A 21,020-nucleotide genomic window follows, 5' to 3' on the forward strand; every position below is an offset into this window, starting at 1 on the left:
AATTCAAAAAGTAATTCAAAAAATAAGAACTACTTATGAATGCTTTGCCTTATTCCTAAAGAAATATAAGGTTTAATATGTGATTTATTTATTTATTTATTTGTGGTGTTTTCAAAAGGAAAACCTTGATCAGAACAGCTACAAACCCAGGAGCTGAATGCAGTGTATACAGGCTTTAGAACTTAATCAACAATTACAATAACAATAGCAAAACTGCAAATCGACTTGGACAAAAAATAAAAAAGCATGGAACAGAAGTTTTATCTTTGATTAGCTAATGATCTGTCAAACTGTTTCATAACTGTGTATGACAAACACCTTGTATATAACACTAGTAAATAATCAGCTACTTACTGCTCAGCGATGGATTATTTGCTGTGGTGGTGACTGTCACTAAACCTGCTTCACTTGCATTACCATCCCAGGCATATATTTATCTCTGTTTTCTCATTTTGGTTTGTATTTCTTTCCACATCTTGAAGTACATAAATGTTTTGCCCACAATCCCTGCATTTCTGGAATTGCTGGGCCTCTCATATGAGCTCCATCACAGCCTGGTCTGCTTCTCCATGATTCCTTTTGAATCCAGTGTCAAGAATCCACTAACAGAGCCCAGATGTAGAGCTCATTGCTACATTCTCCAACACACACAGCCCTTGTGGGACTCATAACCCTTACAACTGTGGGATATGCATGACATTTAAATCCACCCAGTAAAAAAGTTGATTGTCTATACAAATTTTTCCTCATCAGTGCAATCAAGAGCTGTCACAGGCCAGCATCAATTAGTGAGTGAACCTGTAGGTAGCTCCAACTAGATATCATGAGATCAACTAGCCTTAGCCTCACTGTTGGAGAGGCTTTTGGATTTTCAGGACTGAATATGCTGTCAGCCACCAGAAAAATGTTTAGCTAGCAATCTGGTGCTACATCTACAAGCTCTATGGCTATTCTCAAAGTTTCTTGACCCGAACTTCTATTGGTAAAGTTGTGCACGTAAATCATTTCTTCAGCAGAGCCGAAGGGATATTTGAATGGACAAGCTTTAACAGCAGAGTCAGGTAGCTTCCAGTAGAAAAGACCACATTCTTCTAAAAAGATCTTTTGAAAAATGTGTTATGACATTATTGTCAGTGCTGCCACCTTAAAGCCCGCTCCTGGCTAGCTGAACCCATCACTGACCTAGCACTAAATCCTCCTTTGGGAATTAAGACCATTAATGAGCCTTCATAATTCTTCTGTATCTCACTGATTTGTCTCAGCAGGGGAACTAGCGGCAGAGCCAATGTGCCCCTTTAGAAACCTTCACACTTTTTGCATAATAAGATGTGATGGATGACCAAAGTCTGCCTAGATTCAAAAAGTGGTCAGACAAATTCTGGAATACTAAATAGAAAAACACTGTTCCTAGCTCAGACATCCCTCGAACTGTAAATTGCCAGAAGTAGGGAGAGTGTTACGGAAGTAACCTCACCCTGTCTTTTCGCTCTGCCTTGTGTTGCTTGACCACAGTGAGCCTTACTGAGGGAAGCAAGGCCACTGTGCTAACTAGACTTTTTGTCTGATCTTGTATGCACTTTTAAAGTTCTGTTAAGCTCAGTTCATGTCCTAAGTCAGAATATTCTTTGCTTTTGTCCAACAGAGACAAAGGATCCTGATATTTCAGAAGCATGGACCACGAACATCACACGGAAGGTAACGGGACACTGCAACAGGCAAAAAAACCAACCAAACAACAAACAAACAAACAAAAAAACACCAGAAGGGGCAGCTCCAGTTTCCAAGTGGGAATGGCTCAGTACAACATTATTTTATCCCTGATAACTTCAATATCACTAGCAACCAGACCCCCACTTGGGGTTACAGAGCTGTTTTCCTCCCATACCACCTTACCTTAGTTCTCAGGCTGCGGGACAGGCTGCTTTCCCTTCAGTCATCATTCCCGGCCTCCAGAGATCCCTCAGCAGCTTCAGGACAGTCAGGACTTCAGGGCATTCCTCAGTGCAATGGAAAACAGTATGACTGGAAGCACTTCCACAGCTGGGTGTACTCTTTGTTCTGGTCATCTCTTCCCAAATGTCTCTTCTTATGAACCCCCAAGAACCCAGCAGAGGCCTCTACCTTCATTCATCGCTACTTTCATTCGTTGTCTATGCTGCCTCACAAATGAAAATATGAAAATTGTAATTGCAGTTGTCTATCGGAGCACCGTGCTGGCCTTAGGGAAGCTGTCCTACAGGCTCAGGCTAGCAAGGCCTCCACTGCCAGGCACGATTTGCTGTACCCTAGGTATACCACAGAAGGACATCGTGCTTCCCCAGGGGGCTTTGGGAAAGGTATCCCTGCCTGTGGGAGCACAGCTTGCTGGGGGCATGTTTTCACCCAACACATGCCACCACCACCACCGGCTCTTTCAAGGAATTAAGAGAGTCTCCATCCACATGATTGTTCAGAACAGCCACAGAACAATGCAATATTGTGAAAAACTACAGGTTGTGTAGATTGCTTCCCCCCTCCCTCTCCCCCCCCTTTACCTGGACCTTTGGTTCTACTTTAGAAATCATTCCCAGGTTCATTTTCTGTGGGCATGGTAAATCTACCTAATTCGATCAGTGCAGGAGGCACAAAAATCCAAATGTGTCCACATGACAACTCACAGTGGGAACTTCATTTTTGACTTTGCTGGATAAAAAACTGAGCTCCCACAGATATGACAAAAGGTACCTAGATAAAAAAGGAAAATAAAACACTTAATATTTTTAAGTTTGTAACATAGAAGTTGTCCGGTTTTAGAGATACGGGGTTCCTATAAAGATAATAATCCATTTTTACTCTATAAAAGTATAGTAAACCCAACAATTCAAATATTTTATTTACTTCACCTAAAAAACAAGCAACCCATAAGATATACATGTTTCCCAGATTTCTCCCTAATACATTTTTTAAAGATTTATACAATTTCTACAGAAACATACAGTGTATCAAAATCTGCATAAATCAAATTTATAAAATATGTAGAAATGCATAGTGATATTATCATCAACTTACAAAGCAAGAATATGGGAATTATTTTTTCCAAGCAGGCTATAGTACGAAAAAGTCATTACAGCAACAGCTTCTTATGATCTCATGTTTTGTAAGGTTTCAGTCTCACATACAGAGATTCATGTTCACACACAGCATCAGCTTTTAATGAATTGCACAAAATACCCATTTAAAATGCACACCCGCACAATTTATGTGCCACCATTCTTTCTCTTATGCATAGTAATATGATTAAATTAATCTACCCAACACATAAAAATGGAGTAAGTTTTCATACACACAAGGAACAAGTACCAACACACACCCTTATTTTCCTTATTCCAGTTTCTCCCTCCTTTATTTTCTATTTTTCATACCTCTGAAAGAATAGGTGAGAAGTTTAAAGAAACTAGGAAAGATCCCAAACTAATATATCAGTGCAGACAGCCCTATAAAAATCAAACTCTGTCACCAAATATGATACATAATCCTTGTTAACATCAATGGAAGCTGCATGCAATGCTATTCTAGATTTCAGGGAAGTATTTAGTCATATTTAATAGTGTGACATGTTATAGACATAACTCTTATTAAGTCAGTACACTGATGTCAACGTTTAACAGTCACGAAATCTTGAATAAGGAAGTGAGGATAAGTCATTTCTCCTCCACCTGTCTGTTCACTCTGAGTAAATATTTATACTCCCAAGGGAGCTCTCACAAACTCCTATTCGGAACATTTTCAGAAACTTTTTCACGTTCTGTTCCGTACATTATAGCACCAAGCAGTTGTATTTTGTGTTCATAATCCCTCAAGAAAAGTTTCCAATAAAAAAATACGGAAAAAATTAACATGAATAAATGTGGTTTCAGGATTTCCATTTCTCTTTTCAAATCTAAGACCGGGCTCCAAACTAGTTGACAGATGTCCTTTCAAAGAAGTAAGCAAATGTGTTAGCAAGCTGGATTTTATTTTTCCTGATTGAAAGTTTTAGTTCACCTCTAGTGATTTTCATTTAAAATAATAATATAAATGAAGCATTAGATTATTATTATTATTTTTTTTTACATAATCACGCAGCTTTATTTTATCTCTCATTTTTCTTAATTCTTTTTTTACGTAAGGCATGGTTTAAACAAGCAGGTTAGTGCTTATAAATTCGTAACTGGAATTGAGAGGGTGCTTACTTCCCTCAGCACGTACCACACTGGTGCTAAACTCTACACTAAGCTCTTCCTTGCCCCACACAAAGCGCCCGATTGCTCCAGCACCGCCAGGCACAGCAGATGCAGGGAGCGGAACATGGGGCAACGACCCAGCATAATATTTTCAGAGCATCCCCAGCAAAGGGGCACGTCGGAGAGCCTGCAGCACGTCTGTGTGCAGCCTCTGCTCCCGCCCACCAACAAGTGGCCAAACTGGTGATAGAAATTGTCTTCAGCAACAGAATAATTACATGGGGTGGTACAGTTGATCCCTACCCGTGGTGACAGCTCAGAAAAATCCATTGTATAATTTCCGACAAATGCTTTTCTTGTGAAAGAGAGAAATGAAAGAGGCACTAAATATGTTGAAATTCACCTTCCAAAAAAGCAGCATGATTGTGAGAGAAGGCCACCCTGGCTAATAACCTGTGGCAGTGCTTAGTAAGATGTAAAATTAAATAAAAATATACAACAGGTTGATAATCACCAAGTTCTATGAAAATCTGGTTACTCCAACCTTTTCAAGTGTGTGTAAAAAAACTGCCTTCAGACCCCTGAGTGTAATCCCAAAGAAGACAACGCTTTTAGCTACGTTCCTATGAAACATAGCTAACAGCACATTAATTTACCAACATCTTAAAACAAAAAGATGTAAACATCTACAGAGTTTAAGGTAAAGCAGTTTTGTAAACATTAACTGCGGATGATAATGTTATTGTAATAATCACAGTTCGTCTATGTCCTTCATCCAAATCAGGAGGCTCGCAGCTGTACAAAGTTAATAATTGCAGCAGTTTTCAGGCTATTTTCAGTCCTGTACAAATTAACGTGTCAGTAGGTAGGTTTTGTTTGTCTACACACTAAGAATGTTGTTCATTTCCCACTTTTGCGTTGCTTTACTGGAGTCACACTCTGAAATGAAAACTTGATGTAGGACTTCTGAACGATCCAAGCACTTCCCTGATGGAATATGAGTAAATCTGTGCAGATTCTGGAAAACAAAACCACCAGGAACATGTTTTTTTGTTTGTCTTAAAACACTTTCTTTACAACTGTAATATAGCTATTTGCTGTTACAAAAATAGGTTTCAGGGGCCCTGAAAAAGATCGGTTCTATACGCATGCTACTTCTTTGTGAAAACTAGATTTTTACATCTTTTATATTATGAAATGTTGATGCACGTAAGTTAGCTTGAAATGCCTTGCATTTCTCTTCGGAAGCAAACTGCTAAGAATATAAGCAAAACCGTATCTAAAATGCTTCCAGCACTTTCATCCGTCCTGTAACTAAAACAGAAGATTAACTTTGGAGGACGGCTTTACGAGAACTGACTTTGCTGGGCAGACCTTCCCTTGGTTAGCCCTCACATACAGCAAATACACAACAGCAACATTAACTCCACTGGGGAAAAAAGCCATAACTGTGCTGCCTGTGTAACTAGTAGAAGGAAGAAAAGAGGGTATGAGAGCAAGCCTGGCCTCCAGAGCAACAGGAGACTGCCTAAGAAACTGCAGACCTATTGTGTGGAGCACAGTCAGGCTGAGACTCGCACTTTTGGCTCCTTCCACACCCCCTTGCTGCAGCGCCCGAATCTCACGCATTTGCAAAGCAGCCCTATGGCTTCTCTCCTGCTTGCTGACCCTGGGCACCAGAGGCAGCCCTGCCTTGCTGACAAGCTGCATTCAAACGACGGAGCAGCAGAAAAACCTGCAGCACCGTGGCTGGGGCTTCACAGCCCTGTCCCCTGCTCCCATGGCCTGTGGAAAACACGCTCTCCCCGGCACGCGGTCACCAAAAAGCTCTCCTGCTCCACGCTGCAGAAGCACAGATGTTATGCTCACCAAACTGCACACAAATGTTCATTCCAGAAACAACCAACCAACCAGATAACATCTCCTGGCAGCTTTCATTTACACCAGGCCACAACATTTTTCAGCAGTTCATAAGCATTTCATTCCTTACACCCTCCTCATTAAGAGAAACGGTCATACCCTCTGTACTGCTCAGCAAAGGGTGCCAAATTTCTAATATCTGCTTGGTTACACACCCTTGGTGGTCCTTTCGCTCTCACCCCCCAACTCTCCTTTTTCCTTTTTTTTTTTTTTTTCCCCCCTGGAAGCCAGTCAGTGTTTTGTTCTACAGCCCAGACTGTGCCTACTGGGCTTCCTTATAACTTGTGGTAATAAGCAAACAATTACATAACTTGGTACCACTGTGGAGGAAATGGATCTTCTTGCATAAAAGAAATGGTTACAGAAGAGCCAAGTAACATGCTGGGGCACACTAGAATGGCTGGAGAGTTAGCAAGTGCTATATATTTTTCTAATGCTACAGCAGAAGTCAGCAGGCACTGAAACACTACTTGTTGATTTTTAAATTTCAGATATAAAGAATTTTGTCTAAATGGCACAAGATAACCGAGTGGAAAGAGTATTAGGTTGCTTGAGATTTCACAGCCCTATGCAATTATCAGAAAGAGTGTGGTGGCTTAAAGGATAGCAAACAGATTTCACTGCAATCAATAGTACCTACATCTTTCAGACAAACACAATCCAGATAACCGGCTAATGAAACATGCAGTACGCTAGAAAGATTGAAGACAAAAAAATCAACACGTGAGATTTTCTTAGACACAGAACCAAGTTATGTGTAGCCATATCCAAGGATAACGTCACCCTTGGACTATTCATTCTCATTTTAAGAGAAACAGAAATATAACCTTAGATGTTTTAAAAAATAGCACTTTCAAAACTAGAATTAATGGAGGACTTGCAGATGTACTTATTAAATAGGCTGTAACAGCCCTCTCATGTATATCAGCCAACATTCCAAGTCTTTATTAAAAATGCATAGATTTTGCAATAGCTTTATAATAGCGCCACACCCTTAATTCACAACAGAGCATGTTCTTACGGAATGGTTAATGAACAGGAAAAATTCTGAAGAAAGCAAAGACAATGCAAAAAGACAAAAGAGTAACACTATGTTTACCTATTCCTCCATAGCCTTCTGTCTTTAAACACTTCAATTTAGCCTTCCCAAAATTAGATGTATTGTTCCTAGCTGCTAAATGCACCTCAGCACTTAAGTCATCTTCTCACAACACCCAATAAAGAGCCTTTCTTGACAGAAAGCACACAAGCAGAGAGCGTGGTGGCATAAAGAGCTTTTAGAAACACTGTCACTGGTAGGCGACATCCTCTTTGCTTCCTCTGAGACAAATGCTAACTCCTAACATACCTGTGGCAGCACATGTCCCCTCAGGAGATTTTATTTAAAGATTTTGCTACAGAAATCAGCGACTGGAAGTGCTAGCAAAACGCCTTTCCCTAGGGGAAGTCTTCCCAGCAAGCATGGATTTCCGAGAATGTGTGATTAACAATTTACTTTATCTGGTTCAGTTAATCTTGTCATAGATCTCTATTTTCCAATACATGTAGAATAATAATAAAAAAGGTGTAATAAAACAAGATGAGAATTATAATTTCTTTTTCCCTAGACATCTCTTGCATACCTTGAAGTATTGCCAATCCTTGTATTCGCTCAGATTACAGTGTGTAATCATAATTTTGGATCCATCCGGTCCTTTAGTTAAGCACTGATCATACTGTATGAGTTGATTCGCTTCATTGATTCGGAAAAGCTAGCAGAAAACAAGATGTCACCTTTTTAACAGCTGTCTTGAAATAACACTTTAGAAACAGTGAAATACCAATGAAATTCCATCATTTAAAATATTCTCTGGTGTTATTACACCTATCTTTACTTTACATGACGTAACACATTTTTACTATCAGGACACTATATTTTGATAGCTTTCCTTTAGAAGGCTAAGAAACTTACCTAGCAGGAGAAAAATGATAACAGTAAAGGGACACCTATTTGGGAGGTTTCTGAAAGTGTTTGTTAAAAGTCTTTGTATGATGTGATGTTTAAACAAGCCATTATCATTCTAAATGTTTGGTAGCAAGTCCTTGGTCTTGGACAATAATTTCAGGTGAAGGCAGTAACATTCTGGTATTTTAGCCATGGAAGAAATCAAACTAATCCATACAAAAGATTATCTTAGCTACTTCTTGTGAAATAATCACTAGAGGTTTTTGGAGGTAGCATAAACAGAAAAAGTAGTTTAGGGAACTTTTGCATTAAATATCAAAGTAAAAGATAAATTTCCAAGGCGTATTAAGAATTAACCAAATATGATTTTTCAAAGAATCTTCCTGCGTGTGATTTCAGGACTGCAGTGACACAACTTGCCTGGTTCAAGTCTACATCAATACAAACACGGGTTTTAAATGCTGCAAAGTTATCCAGCTGAAAAGGGAGATGCAAATATAGAACAGCATGTTTGCCTGATAGTTTGCATAGGTTTGTGAAGACGCAGGTCAAACACAATAGTAGCTTGGATTGCAATCATCTATTAGTAATTATGTTCTGTCACTTAATTTGTACATGAAGCAGAGAAATTTATATTCAGTATTGTATCTCCTGTGGTGGAAGGTGAGTTACTGCACAGAAGTATTTTATGCTTCCATTAGAGCAAAACAACTTTGTGAAATCACTAAGCTAGAGTAAGGGGGGGCTGTTTCCTGAAGGATTAATTATTAAGGGAGGATAAACGATGAATCAGCAGTGATGCTACCAGCTGCAGTTGTTCTATAATGCAGTGATAAGGTTACTTTAAAGCACAGTTCTCGCATCCACATATACCTGCTTCTGTGAAAACAAGATTACGAATTTGCCTTCAATTCTGTGCAGTCTGTGTTTGAAATGATACTTTCAGATTCCTGTATTTAATCAATGTCAGTATGCTTATGAAAAACCTCTAGCTCCCATTTTCATAGCCAGCACATAAGTGACTTTATGTGCAGACTTAAAAGAAAAATGACCTGTTATCACTCACTGAAAGCACTTCTCTTTCAACCTTGCCTCAGAATCACTTACCTGATTTCCTCCCATTCTATGGCACGGCCCCAGTTCGACAACACCACCGTTGGTGTGGCCCATGCTATCGATACAGTAAGAAGTTTCAAAGCCCCTAATCTAGAAAAAAAAGGTTGTGCACTTTCAGTTAGTCTCAAGGAAAAATAAGCGTGAAGGAGTTCAGATGATTCCCACTTCTCTTTCAGACCAGAAACAGATATCTGCCAGATGGATACAAAAGAAGCCTGCATATGAAATTTAAAAAATTTTGTTAACTGTTGGAGATGGAGCTTCTAGCTGCCCAGACTAATCTGTGGGCTCTTACAGGAGTTACACTAATGAAACTAGAGTTGCAAAGCTCAGTTCCAAACTAACGACACTAAAGTGTAGGACTTCCAAGTATTTTAATTTATTCAATCTCCTATCAAAGCACGTTTGGTCTCTCGGATCATCATAAATAAAGGCACAGCTTGATGAAGTTGCTCTCATCCTGTGGTACACGTGAGGAGATAAACCTGATGCCGAGGAGCTGCAGACAGCGGTCATTAACTGCAGGCAGGAGCAGCCCCGTGGCCCGGCTGCTCAGCAGTCCATTCTGCAGCAGCAATTACATGGGGAAAGGAAAGATGACACTGATGAGGGGCAGGCACAGGCAAAAGGATAAAGAACACAAATCCTGCCAGATAGCATGCCTTCCTTTGCTGCTGATTATCCTGTTCTCTTCTCAGAAGGATCAACAAACGGCTTTGAAAAGGCTTTATGGCAAAAAATAACTTTCTTGCCAAACCTATTTTCTTCACTGGAGCCTCTTTCTCCTTTGTGACTTCAGAAGGAAGCCTGAAGGACTAAGCTTAGCCCAGAGACCTGACTTCCAGACAGTGTTAGGGAAGATAAACCCCACGCTTTCATTCCTGACAGTTTGGAAATGCAATTAGTGCAATCTTACAAACATATGGGGAAAAAAAAAATATCTCAGATGTTGTAGGATAACTGTCAGCCAGCGAAGAGTTGAAGACAATTTCACAGAGGTCTCTGAACTTCAGTCTTTGCTGTTTCTGCTCTGGAGCTGTTCGCTTTTATCAGGGATGATTTCCCACAAGGTGACCATTATTATTTTATTCTCTTCAGATATTTTCACCCCAGTGAAGAGCAATACATAACAAGCATTTCTAACCCTTTATGTGAATTCAAAAGCAGGTCTAAAGCTAATGCACTAACCTGATGCTTTGTGTCGGCTTTCAGATAAGAAATAAAGGTGGCATTGTTCACCTGGTCCCCAGATACAAGACTATTTGTACCCTCTTTCCACCATGCACACACTATATATCAATAATTCCTCAGAGAAGTTAGAGATGACACATTCTTGGTCACATGAATATGCATAGATCTCTACTTTCTAATCCTCTTGAAGTTACAAAACCAGGTACATCAGAAAGAAGGTTGTTCAGCTTGGTGGGACACAGGACTCCTCCCCTGCCAGCAAGATGACTTTTTGGTTTTGCCCCTACTATCTTCAAAAGCGAAACTGATAGGAGAGACAGGGCAAGGCTGGACCATCTCAAAAAGGCCAAAAAATCGTTTGAAGCTGGGAAGGAGACCTGCAGTAAGGGCTCCTCTAGGTGTGGGCTTACAGCCAGAAGGAAAGGGCAGGGTTCAACGACATGTCCTTTATCCATCTGGTAACATAACTAAGTGAAATCACCACTTTTGCTGAATTTTCTCTAAGTGAAAATGCCAAGTTTATAACTACACCCTTGATTTAGCAAAGTTGTACTCATATACATTAATGCTGGAAACAACTCTTAAAGAATCACATCAAATTATTACATGCAGGCAAGGGATTTACTGAGGCTGTACCAGTATGAGTACATCTCAGGCTAGCAAACATAGGCAGAATGTACTCTCTCTGTATTTTGCAACCTATTCTCTAAGACTACACCAAAAAAAAAAAGGAGAGAGAGAAAAAAAGATTTTCACCTATTAATTTTTGCCAATACTCTAATACAAACCATTTTTTTTCTTTTAGAAATAAATAAATTCCAATTTTGGAGAAAAGAGCTTTAAACATAACTGAGGCCAGGGATAGATACAAAAATGAATCTTGAAAGAAACGTGGATCTAAAGAAATTAAAAAGTAGCCTTTAAAAAAAGCCTTTTAAAAGCCTTTTTACTTAAAAAGTACCTTTTAAAGTAGCATTCTTTTTTTTTTTCTTTTTTTTTTTTTTCTCTTTGGTTATTTCTCTGTAGCCCTCTGGCCAGTATCACTTACATCGGTATAGCAGGAAACAAAGAGCCTGTTCTCAGATTGATGTCAAGTAACAATCATTTCCTTTTGAATTCTGAACTTTAAAAAGAATGTTCCAAAAATAAACACAGGTTATGTGCTTTACATACCTCTCCCCATTCCACGTTTTTAGGTGGTAAGGGATAATGCGATGTTATATCATATGCTATTTCTTCCATGAACCACTTAAAGCTTTTGCAGTTGTGATCTTCACGGAATTTTTTCAGCTCAGATATATCTCCATAGGGCAGCGCTTTTGTCTCTGGCCGACTGGCATAAAAGTAATCTTTGTATTCATCCCACCACACTTCTACAACTCTGACATAGTTCTGTGAAGAACGACATTGCCATTATTTCAGTGCATGCACAACAGGTCAGACACAATAACGTGTCAATTTCACAGATTTAAAAGATTTCTTCTCTTAAAAACCATAATAGCGTGAAATTATTATATAGCAATAATATTTTGTCATCTTCAGCAGATTATGACACACAGGACTACTATTTTCAAATGAGAGTTTAGGTGTGAAACCAGTATAATAAACTGGCTTAATGAGAGTACAAAGTCTTCTCCTAAGTTTTTTTGTTTGCTTGTTTGTTTTAAATAAGGACTCTTCAGTAACTGGTGCAATAAATGTTGCAATCATTTGCTAAGTACCAGAACTGCAATTTAGAGTTTGCATTCAACTTCTACAATTTAAATATCCAGAATGATATGCTTTAGTCCACTAAGAGTGAAAAAAAAAGTCTTAAACAGGCCAGCTATGAAACACCAAGGAGATTTTATATTCCCATGCACCTCGAGTGAAGTATTTTATTGTTGCTTGTTAGGACAGAAGGGTGCCTGAAGAGGGAGAAAGATATTCCTCTCTACTACCTTGTACATAGAAGCTGCTTACTATGTAAGAACATTCAGCAGTGCTTCGTTTCATCCAGTAAGCAGACGAGCTGACTCATGTAAGGAGTTTGTACACAGATGTTTTTGATCAGATTTTTCAGATTAGTGGAAGGGTTTTATAACTTCATACAAGCTTGCCTGCACTGAAAAATGAGCTATCATTTACAAGCCCCCTTCCCATTGCCCTTTTTCTCTGTCACTATGCCCAGCTACCCTCCATAGTACTGTTCCTACTGTTAGCTTGATCAAAAGGTTAATCAATTGACCTTATTAATAAAGGATATATTTCTTTTGTGCGTGCTATGTTAGTTTTCTCCTGTGAAGCTTTGCTGGGACACTCACTTTTGAACAGAAACAATTGCTAGCTTGATTCAAGCCATAGTCTCTAAACCCGTAAATGTGTAGTTGTCATCACATGTAACTTTTAGGATGATGTCTGGGCGACTGGAATTTACAAAGATCTAGGTCTTTAGGAGTGGGATTTGGAAATACCAAAGCACTGCACAAGAGGAAGCTTAAACTTGGCGATAAGAAACCTTAGCAGGAGGGTCCTCTCCCTTCCTGCTTGTAGGTGTAGGCTTATACAAAAAAATTTTCTCTTGATTCAAGTTCTGTCTTTGGATACAGACAGTCAGCTGACTCTTTCCTAGAGGTGCTGTCTACTTTTAATACCATGGCTTGAACAAAACTTCTGAGCCTATGAGGTGCCTGAGGAGTTACCAATGTTTGCGACCAAGTGCAGAGCACAGCATTTTCCCAGGTGTCATCCTCTGCTTCTTAATTTACAGATGCAGTCACAAAATTCTGAGAGATGCTAGAGCATTCACTAACCCAGAGAGAACCTGGGACACCACCCTTTCAGGCCAGTGGGGGACTGCAAACCCATGATCACCATGTGGATGAACATCTTAGCTTTAGACGCTAAATACCTTTGGATGAAGTGGTCTTTAAATTGCTACTGATAATTTACATAGATTTATTTAAATCTGTTATCTCAAATCAGCAAAATAATACCTTCAGCGTAGGAGAAGACCCAACATAGACAGGGGGTGGATTTCCTTGCCAACCCTGGAGACGATAGATGTGTCCAACACGGGAACAGGGGACAAACAACAGTTTTCCCCCACACTGCCAGATCTACCAGTTCAAGCAAAGATGCAGATATTAATATACACGCACAGGAATTTAAGACAGATAAATACGTAGCAAATTTTGAAAGAGATGTCAGCTACTTCTGTTACTATACCAACATGTGATACATTTAAATATTTTTTTTATGTCAGACATAAGCATAGACATAATATGACTGAAATGAAAGGAAATTAAGACGTACTGAGTACGTCTTCAACTCCAACATGAAATTACTCAACTAAAGTAATTTTTCAAAAAGCTTTTAAAATAGTTTGCCACCTCATTCCATTGCTATTTTAAAAGAACAGTAATGAATGAGTGAACAAAATCTGGATAGGGTAATTTTTAAAATGACAGAATCAATATTTTGATTTTATTGGAGCAATTCACACAGCGTCACTAATACGGGTTTTGGTTAGATGCCCATCACATTTAAGATTTCCTTAATAAAGACCAGTAGGAGATAACAATGCATTTGGTGACCGTGTTCCAATCAAGTACAAACAGATTTTTTTTTCAATGGTAGTAGCTGAAAATAAAACTGGGGAAAGCTAACTACCGTTCTGAAACTCCTTCCCACCCACATGTCCTTAGATAATCCATCTATTTGTGGGAGAAAGAAAACACACCTAAATAATTTGAATTTAATCACTTATAGCTTTGACAAGTTTAAAATGTAGCATCAAATCCAAATTCAAGCTAACTTTGGGGACGTTCCAAAACAGACTGAATTCCAGGTTAAAAATTAGACTTAACATTATTAGGAAAGATGGGCAGAATACTTCCTTCACTGCATATGTTTTATCATCATATTAATTTTCATAAAAGCTTGATTAAAAAAATGATATGCAAAGCAATTTTATTCGCTATCTAGGAGTCAGCATGCAACACTGATAAATGTTATTTAGTTCTGAAGATTGGTTTTGATCTACATGAAACCAATTTGGAGGTCTCTACATAATCAGCAACAACTATCCACTTCAATTACAAAACTACTATATGCAATTTCAATCACGATTTAGATCTAAGCAAGACGGGGAATTAGAAGGATAAAGACCCTGTATATGTAATATCCTCAGTAACTGCCTTTTGCATATGGATTTACAGCTGAGCAAGTGCACTCAGAGCTTTCCTCAAAATCATCAACAGCAAGAGTAGCTGGGGAGCTCTGAATGTACTTTTAGTAAATTTCAGCTACGATTTCACAGATCACTGCTGAGGATATTAGATGTCTCCACTTTCGTTTCTTAATTGGGACAGATTCCTGCTGTCTGCCACTTGTGTCATTACGAATACTGAAGCTACCAGAAGCTAATGATCATCATCTTACATTTCCTGCTAACTGAAGAGCATGCATATGCCTGGGATTTAAAATAAAATCTTCTGCAATGATTATGAATTATGCAGTTAGTGCTTCAATTATGAAGACTTCTCTTGTAGAGAAGTTCTTGAAATTTTGAAAAGTACGTGAGACCATTCTTCATCCAGAAAAATGGCAAGGAGAAAGAAACCAGGACAGATTACTTCTGGTTGCATCCTTGTATACTTTACATGCATCTATGCACAAACCAAGTGCTTCTTTTTCTCTTCTGTTAGAAAAAACATTTTTCTATACACACATACACACCCTGAGAGCACTCGGGTTTCCCCCCTCCTCTATCAAATTTGCCAGTCTGGTTTCAGGCTGGATATTCAAGGGAGCATGTGTGATCCCAAACCATTACTGAAATGTAGATTGCTCAGCACTCGGGTCTCTTCACTAAGCCATCTCTCTGACAGCTCCTGACCGTAAGTCTGCAAGGACGTCAAGAGGAAAGTTTTTAGTATTTAGTGTTACCTTGTAAGAAATTTCAAAATTTTCACCACCCCAGATCTGAAGTCCTGGATCATAGAGACCAAGTTCAAAGAAGAAATCGCGCTCAATGGCAAACAATCCACCGGCCATTGCGGGGGACCTGAAAGAAGAATACAGTGTAATTCCTCCTGCCAAAAGGATTAGATAACATTCAGAGAAAGCACCAATCAAGGAAGCAATTTGCTGTTAACATGTAATAAAGATTAGATTAATGGCAACACACTGAAAAATCTTAAAGCTTTGTCATAAGCTTCCAGTGGTTTCCTGAAATGACGTGTGTATTTTTAGTGAGGTTGCAGATTTTATCTTTTTTTTTTTTTTTTTTTAATTATACAAAATTTTGTTCAGAGTTACCATTCAGCAAGCCACCATGCTTCTATTAGAAAAATGCTAGGAGTCATTGTGGCAAGACATTTCTCACTGAACAGACATTCAAGTTTCTGATACAAGGGATGAGACCATATAACATACTTAAGTTTACATTCTGCAGAGCTGCCACATTGAAACTGATGTTCACTTACTGTTAAACAAGCAACAGAGTTTTCCTGGCTAAATGATGCTTTTTACTTTTTCCCTCTGGCTCTTTTTCTACCCTCCATCACGTGAGACACTTTTCATTACCCTCTGTGAAATTTTTAAGAGGGGCTGGATTAAGGCATACAAGGTTTCCATTTTGGTTTAATTTTTTTTTTAAAAGGCTTTGTAAATCCCTCTACATATGCCAAAGTTCAATTAACAAGTTTTAATGTGTCAAAAAGATGCTGTGACTAGGACTGGAACATTTGTGCAGAGCGGCTCTAACCAAAACTCTCTGGCAGCTTGCTTACATGGAAATAGAGTAGAATACGTTAAGCCATTTCCTGCACACATACCAAACATTTTCCCCCTAAGGATCAATAAATATATGAAAAACCCTAGTGGATAAACCTGCAGGCCCCGCTAGGTTGGGGATTAAAAATGGTGGTAAGGAAAAGGTGACTTGGGATGGCCTGCAGCACGGCAAACTTAGCTGCACTCCAGACCGCCTGATCAGATGCTGAGTGCCTCCTGAATGCCCCCTTCCTTCCTCTCGTCTGCTTATGGGATTTTCCTCCAGCCCTGCTGCTGCCCCAGAGGGACTGGAGGGTCAGGAAGCCAGTAAGCACGGTGAGGAGAAGCACATGGCACCGCACAGCCGTGTGGCTCGCCTGCACTGCTGGCTTTCCTGAGCACTGTAAAGACCTGGCAAGCGCGGAGAGGCCTTGAATGCCAGGGTTTCGGTCTTGGCCTTTAACACACCGTCAAGTTTGTTAAAGAACACAGTAAAATCCACATAAGCTCAGTAGTTTATTTTACAAGATACAAAGGGGTAAGCACAGTATTTTTGAAAGTGGGATTTGGTCCTGGGGCGATTCTCCCCCATTACCAGAAGTAGTTTCTGCGCTTTAAGGTGCTGAGGATTTTTTTCATTATTGTTTTGTTTTCTTTTTAAACTAGGCAATCATGTCTACAATTTAAGCAAAGCCGTTACTTGGTCTTACACGCCTTGTTTTTTCTGCAACAAAACGCCTAGAGCCTGGCCATAACCGATGCAGGGAACATCTCTGTTTAGAAAAGGCACTGTAACTATCAAAGTATTATTAAAAATAAAGTCATCTTTTAAACCATTCTGAGAACATGTGTTGTGTGTTTCTGGGAACAGTTTAAAGGATTTTAAGACCTGTTTGGATGGTAAACACAGAGCACAACAGTGATGTTTGAAATAGTTTATCCTCCTCTGAGCGAGTATTAAAGTTCCAATGTGGACAGCCTTGTCAGAAAATGGTATTATTTAGATTGTACACAAAACAGATCAAAGCTTCATAACTTCCTTGCATGTGTTGCCATTTTAGCAAAGAACAACCATGGGTGAGGAGAGGGAATTACCATCATAAGTTCTTACAGTGCTTAAATCATATATACAAGCAATAGAAGACATTACATTCTGAAGATGTGAAGATTGCTTTCAAATGTAGTAACACGATTAGTTAAGTGTGAAGGGGAAAGTAATAAAAAACAGCAGAACCGCAGCCTCCCAGTCTTGAAAAGCAATCCAGAAATGTAAGCTAGGATTTCTAGCCAGTTTCTGTTTGCAGGGAAGAAAACATATACCCCCCTACAAAGCCAAAGAAAAAGGTGGGACTTGTGTGAAAATCATTGGAGTTTTCCCAGAAAACAAGTTTTGGTTTTCTTCAAGTTATATGTATTAAAGGAAAATCCCCAAGCAAATTCAGACCTTAGAAAATATCTAGCCAAAATTCTTAAATAGTATGCATCTTTGTCAGATGTGATCTGTTATGAAGCAAGTGGGAGAAACATGACAAAAGGCTTTTTTCTGATGGACATGCATAATCCATGAGCTGTATGCATGCATCAAGCCACGACAGCAACCTACAGATTTTATGCATTACCAGCTGTTACAAATACTCACAGCATGCTCATTATTTCAAATCAAATGATTAAATAAGAGCTTTTGTTTCCAACACTACTTTTCAAAAATATCATAGCTAAATAAAGTTTTCCCTGGAAACAAAGTCATACAATGCTTTCTCTCACTAAGCAAAACCATGTTATTCTGATGTACACCCTATTAACCACACAAGAGCAGGAGTGGAGAGGCAGCGGAAGGTAGCAAAGTTATTTTGGTCAAGTAATCAGTTGCAGCAAACAGGTCTGATTAAACAAAGCAGCTGTCGTGGTTAGCAATACAAAGATTTTCAGGCTTAAAAGTACATGCAAGTTTTAGTGGATCAATAGCTACTTAAGAAAAAAGAAACAGGTAAGTGATTTAGTGATTACCGATACGGTTCGGTTTTTGTCTTTCTTTTTTCCTTCTCTTGCTTGGTCAAGGGAACCCTCTTCCATAGCATACTCCAATCCCACGCTCCTCTAGCAAACCCATCTTTGTCACCACCCCCTTGCGGCACAATCTTATAAGTGTTGCCGTCTATGACATCTATCAGTGGCACAGTGCATGTGGTTCTGCGGGGCGGCGGATGGTGGCAGGGAGGATGCGGTTATGTGCAGGGACCCGCGTGGGACGCGTGCGCCAATCGTGGTTCATGGGAGAAGAGGGAGGAGGGAAGAAGGAAAGGCTTTAGACAGTTATTCATTACAATTCACGACACGTAAACAGCTTTCTTTACCGATAAGGCTCAGTTTTATGTTTTCGTTTGGATTTTTCCTTGTGGCTTAACGGAATTCGTTTCCATAGCAAACTCCAGTCCCAGGCCCCTCTGGCAAAACCATCTTCATCCCCACCTTGTTGTGGCTCGATGGAATAATCATTCCCATCTATGTAATCTATTAGAGGTACAGTACATGTAGTTCTGAAACGTTTATAGAAGGGAAAGAAAGAGCAAGATACAATTTAAGAAGAGTAAGAGTAATCTGTCTAATCTGAAATTTACACCATCAATTATTAATCTCATCGAGTATTTTATATGAAAAGTCACTCGTAAACATTATTTGCAAAAGGAGGCCTCATTAGAAAAGAGAGGCTTTTCTTTATGTTGTTTTAAGACATTCTGAAAGCAGAAAAGTTCAGTCCAAAATGCTAATACATCAATTCATTTATAGTTTTTCCTATATGTGTTCTTCTTGACATTGGTCTTCTAAGAAAGCATTGCTGGAGGCAACAGAGGAGCCTTTAGAGGGCTAAGACTCTCACAGTATTATTATTTTCTATAATTTCTATTCATACCAGATCTTAGCTGCCAATAAGTATGATAAACACTTTACTAGTGCAAATATGGACGTTCACTGTTCTGTCCAACAGTGCTGCAAATCCAGCCTTTAAGGATAAAAAATATGTTATTGGTGTTCTTTTAGCAACAGCCTAAAAGAATTTTTCTTTTTAAATTTGCAATGTGCTCCTCATTGTGATCTGTCATATACGGCATTTGACAAGGAAAAGACATCATCTTGTTATTCTCCCCGAATTCTCCCAGTGACCAAACTGTAATCTTATTTACTTCTTACAGCGCTTCCATCTTTTTAAGACAAATCCTGTATGAGATTGGAAAAACACATGGGGGAGGCAACAAGAAGCAATAACGCCATGCTCTTCCCTTGGGTGCTGAGGGACCAGCATGCTGTGCCCAGGGAGAGCGCTTGGATGGAGGCTGCAGAGCTGCCAGCGCCTCCTGCACCCGCATCCTCTGCAGGCAGTGCCGGAGGAGCCTCTGCAGCTGTCTCCTCCTCCCACCTCTATGGCATGTAAAACAGTAATGCACACTCAGTGGAAGCACGTGAGCATTTTTAACTTCTATCTAGTTATAAAACTCTTGAGATCACAGGAGCTTTAAGTCCCTGTTAAATCAGAACTCTTACTCCTCCTCTGACCCAAAATCACAATTTTGTTTAGTTATAATAAACACTTTGCTTAAATCAGGGTCCTTACTCGGCTACAACAGAACACTTTTGTAACTGTCCCTCAGATCACTGCAAAAGACAAGAATTGTTTTATATTTAATCTACAATAAGCACAATATTCAGTATACCTATTGAAATAAACTATCTGGAAATTTACTTGGCTATTTTCCTTCCTCCTTACATAGCTTTTTCGCTAGGAGTTGACAAAACCTTAATTCAGCAAATACTGACGTAGTTTGAAATAGATATATATTGATATAGATATACAACATATGGATTTGAATTTGAAAAGCGTGGATTGTTACTCTGACTTTTCCTTCCTAAGAGGCCAGGCATTGGAAATCATAGTAGAACATTACCTGTCCTTGGATATAGGAGCTATAAGTGGCGCATACCAATTAATTCCCACCTCACAATGGGCATCAAGGTAAACCAAAACCTTCAAAAGAGAAAAACAAGGAAGCAGATGTACAGTCACTTTTATCTCTATACAGGGTATCACAAAGATTTAATTAAGTTTATTTTACACTGCATTACTTTAATATTAGAGACAGAAAAATGAAGTTTAAAAGGAGTAGAATTAAAAATATGTATTATATAAGACTTGTTTGTGAGCTGGTTCCTACCTGTCCAAGTTTAGCCTTCTGGGCTCCAATGCTTCTAGCTTGGATTAAACCTTCTCTCCTCTCATTTCGAAATACCTTCACTAGGCCGTTCCACTGTTTAATGTAGTCATCTAGTCTCTCCTTTAAGTGAGCTACAAAATAACAAAGAAAAAAATATTTGAGTGAAGTTTAGTAATAATCAGTTTTGTATTCTTAGTGTAACTCAAATCCATCTCTATTTAACAATACGTACAGACATAGAGGATTTACATAATCTTTAATTCAACTACTTGTGCTGCTGTTCACAAACACTAAACCTGAAGGGATCAAGCCTTGGAGCTCCCTGGCTTTGTGGCACAAGTTTGTCCTTTTAAGTTACATTTAAAGAAAAATCAGGTGAAGTTGTCCACACCACAGGGGAGCTGGGTGAAAAATTATCAGTCACTTCAATATATCACAGAGTGACTTTCACGTATTCATGTGTATTTCGACCACACAGATCAACAGAGAAGTTTCTACACTTCAGTATATGACCTTTCCTCATCAGATGTCACGTATATAGTAGGAAGCATAACTTTTCAGTTTAACATTTTTCTTCACTAACTCTCTTTTTGACTTACAAAATTGTGTGTCAGTCTATGAAATCTGGAAACCTGAGACAAAAGCCCATCATACTCAAGTCATTCCCCTCCCTCATCTAGA

General features: G+C 39.1%; 1 protein-coding gene across 5 annotated transcripts in view; it reads right to left on the minus strand.

The window, feature by feature from the left end:
- Positions 1-2,842: 2,842 nt before the first annotated feature.
- The window catches only part of GALNT7 (polypeptide N-acetylgalactosaminyltransferase 7), a 72,074-nt gene continuing 53,896 nt past the window's right edge, over positions 2,843-21,020 (minus strand). Inside the window, exons 4-12 of one of the 5 annotated variants that reach the window (XM_035557895.1) lie at positions 20,340-20,470; positions 20,073-20,152; positions 18,139-18,321; positions 15,304-15,421; positions 13,350-13,472; positions 11,548-11,766; positions 9,175-9,273; positions 7,745-7,873; positions 2,843-5,220 (exon numbers count right to left, since the gene is read on the minus strand). In XM_035557895.1, coding sequence (XP_035413788.1) covers positions 5,083-5,220; positions 7,745-7,873; positions 9,175-9,273; positions 11,548-11,766; positions 13,350-13,472; positions 15,304-15,421; positions 18,139-18,321; positions 20,073-20,152; positions 20,340-20,470 — 1,220 coding nt within the window. In that variant the 3' untranslated portion in view covers positions 2,843-5,082. Of the gene's footprint in view, positions 5,221-7,744; positions 7,874-9,174; positions 9,274-11,547; positions 11,767-13,349; positions 13,473-15,303; positions 15,422-18,138; positions 18,322-18,485; positions 18,669-20,072; positions 20,153-20,339; positions 20,471-21,020 lie in introns of all 5 variants that reach the window. The other 4 variants (XM_035557894.1, XM_050710400.1, XM_050710399.1 and 1 more) reach the window with 4 other exon arrangements.

Source organism: Cygnus atratus, chromosome 4 (assembly GCF_013377495.2).
Source record: "Cygnus atratus isolate AKBS03 ecotype Queensland, Australia chromosome 4, CAtr_DNAZoo_HiC_assembly, whole genome shotgun sequence".
Taxonomy (NCBI): domain Eukaryota; kingdom Metazoa; phylum Chordata; class Aves; order Anseriformes; family Anatidae; genus Cygnus; species Cygnus atratus.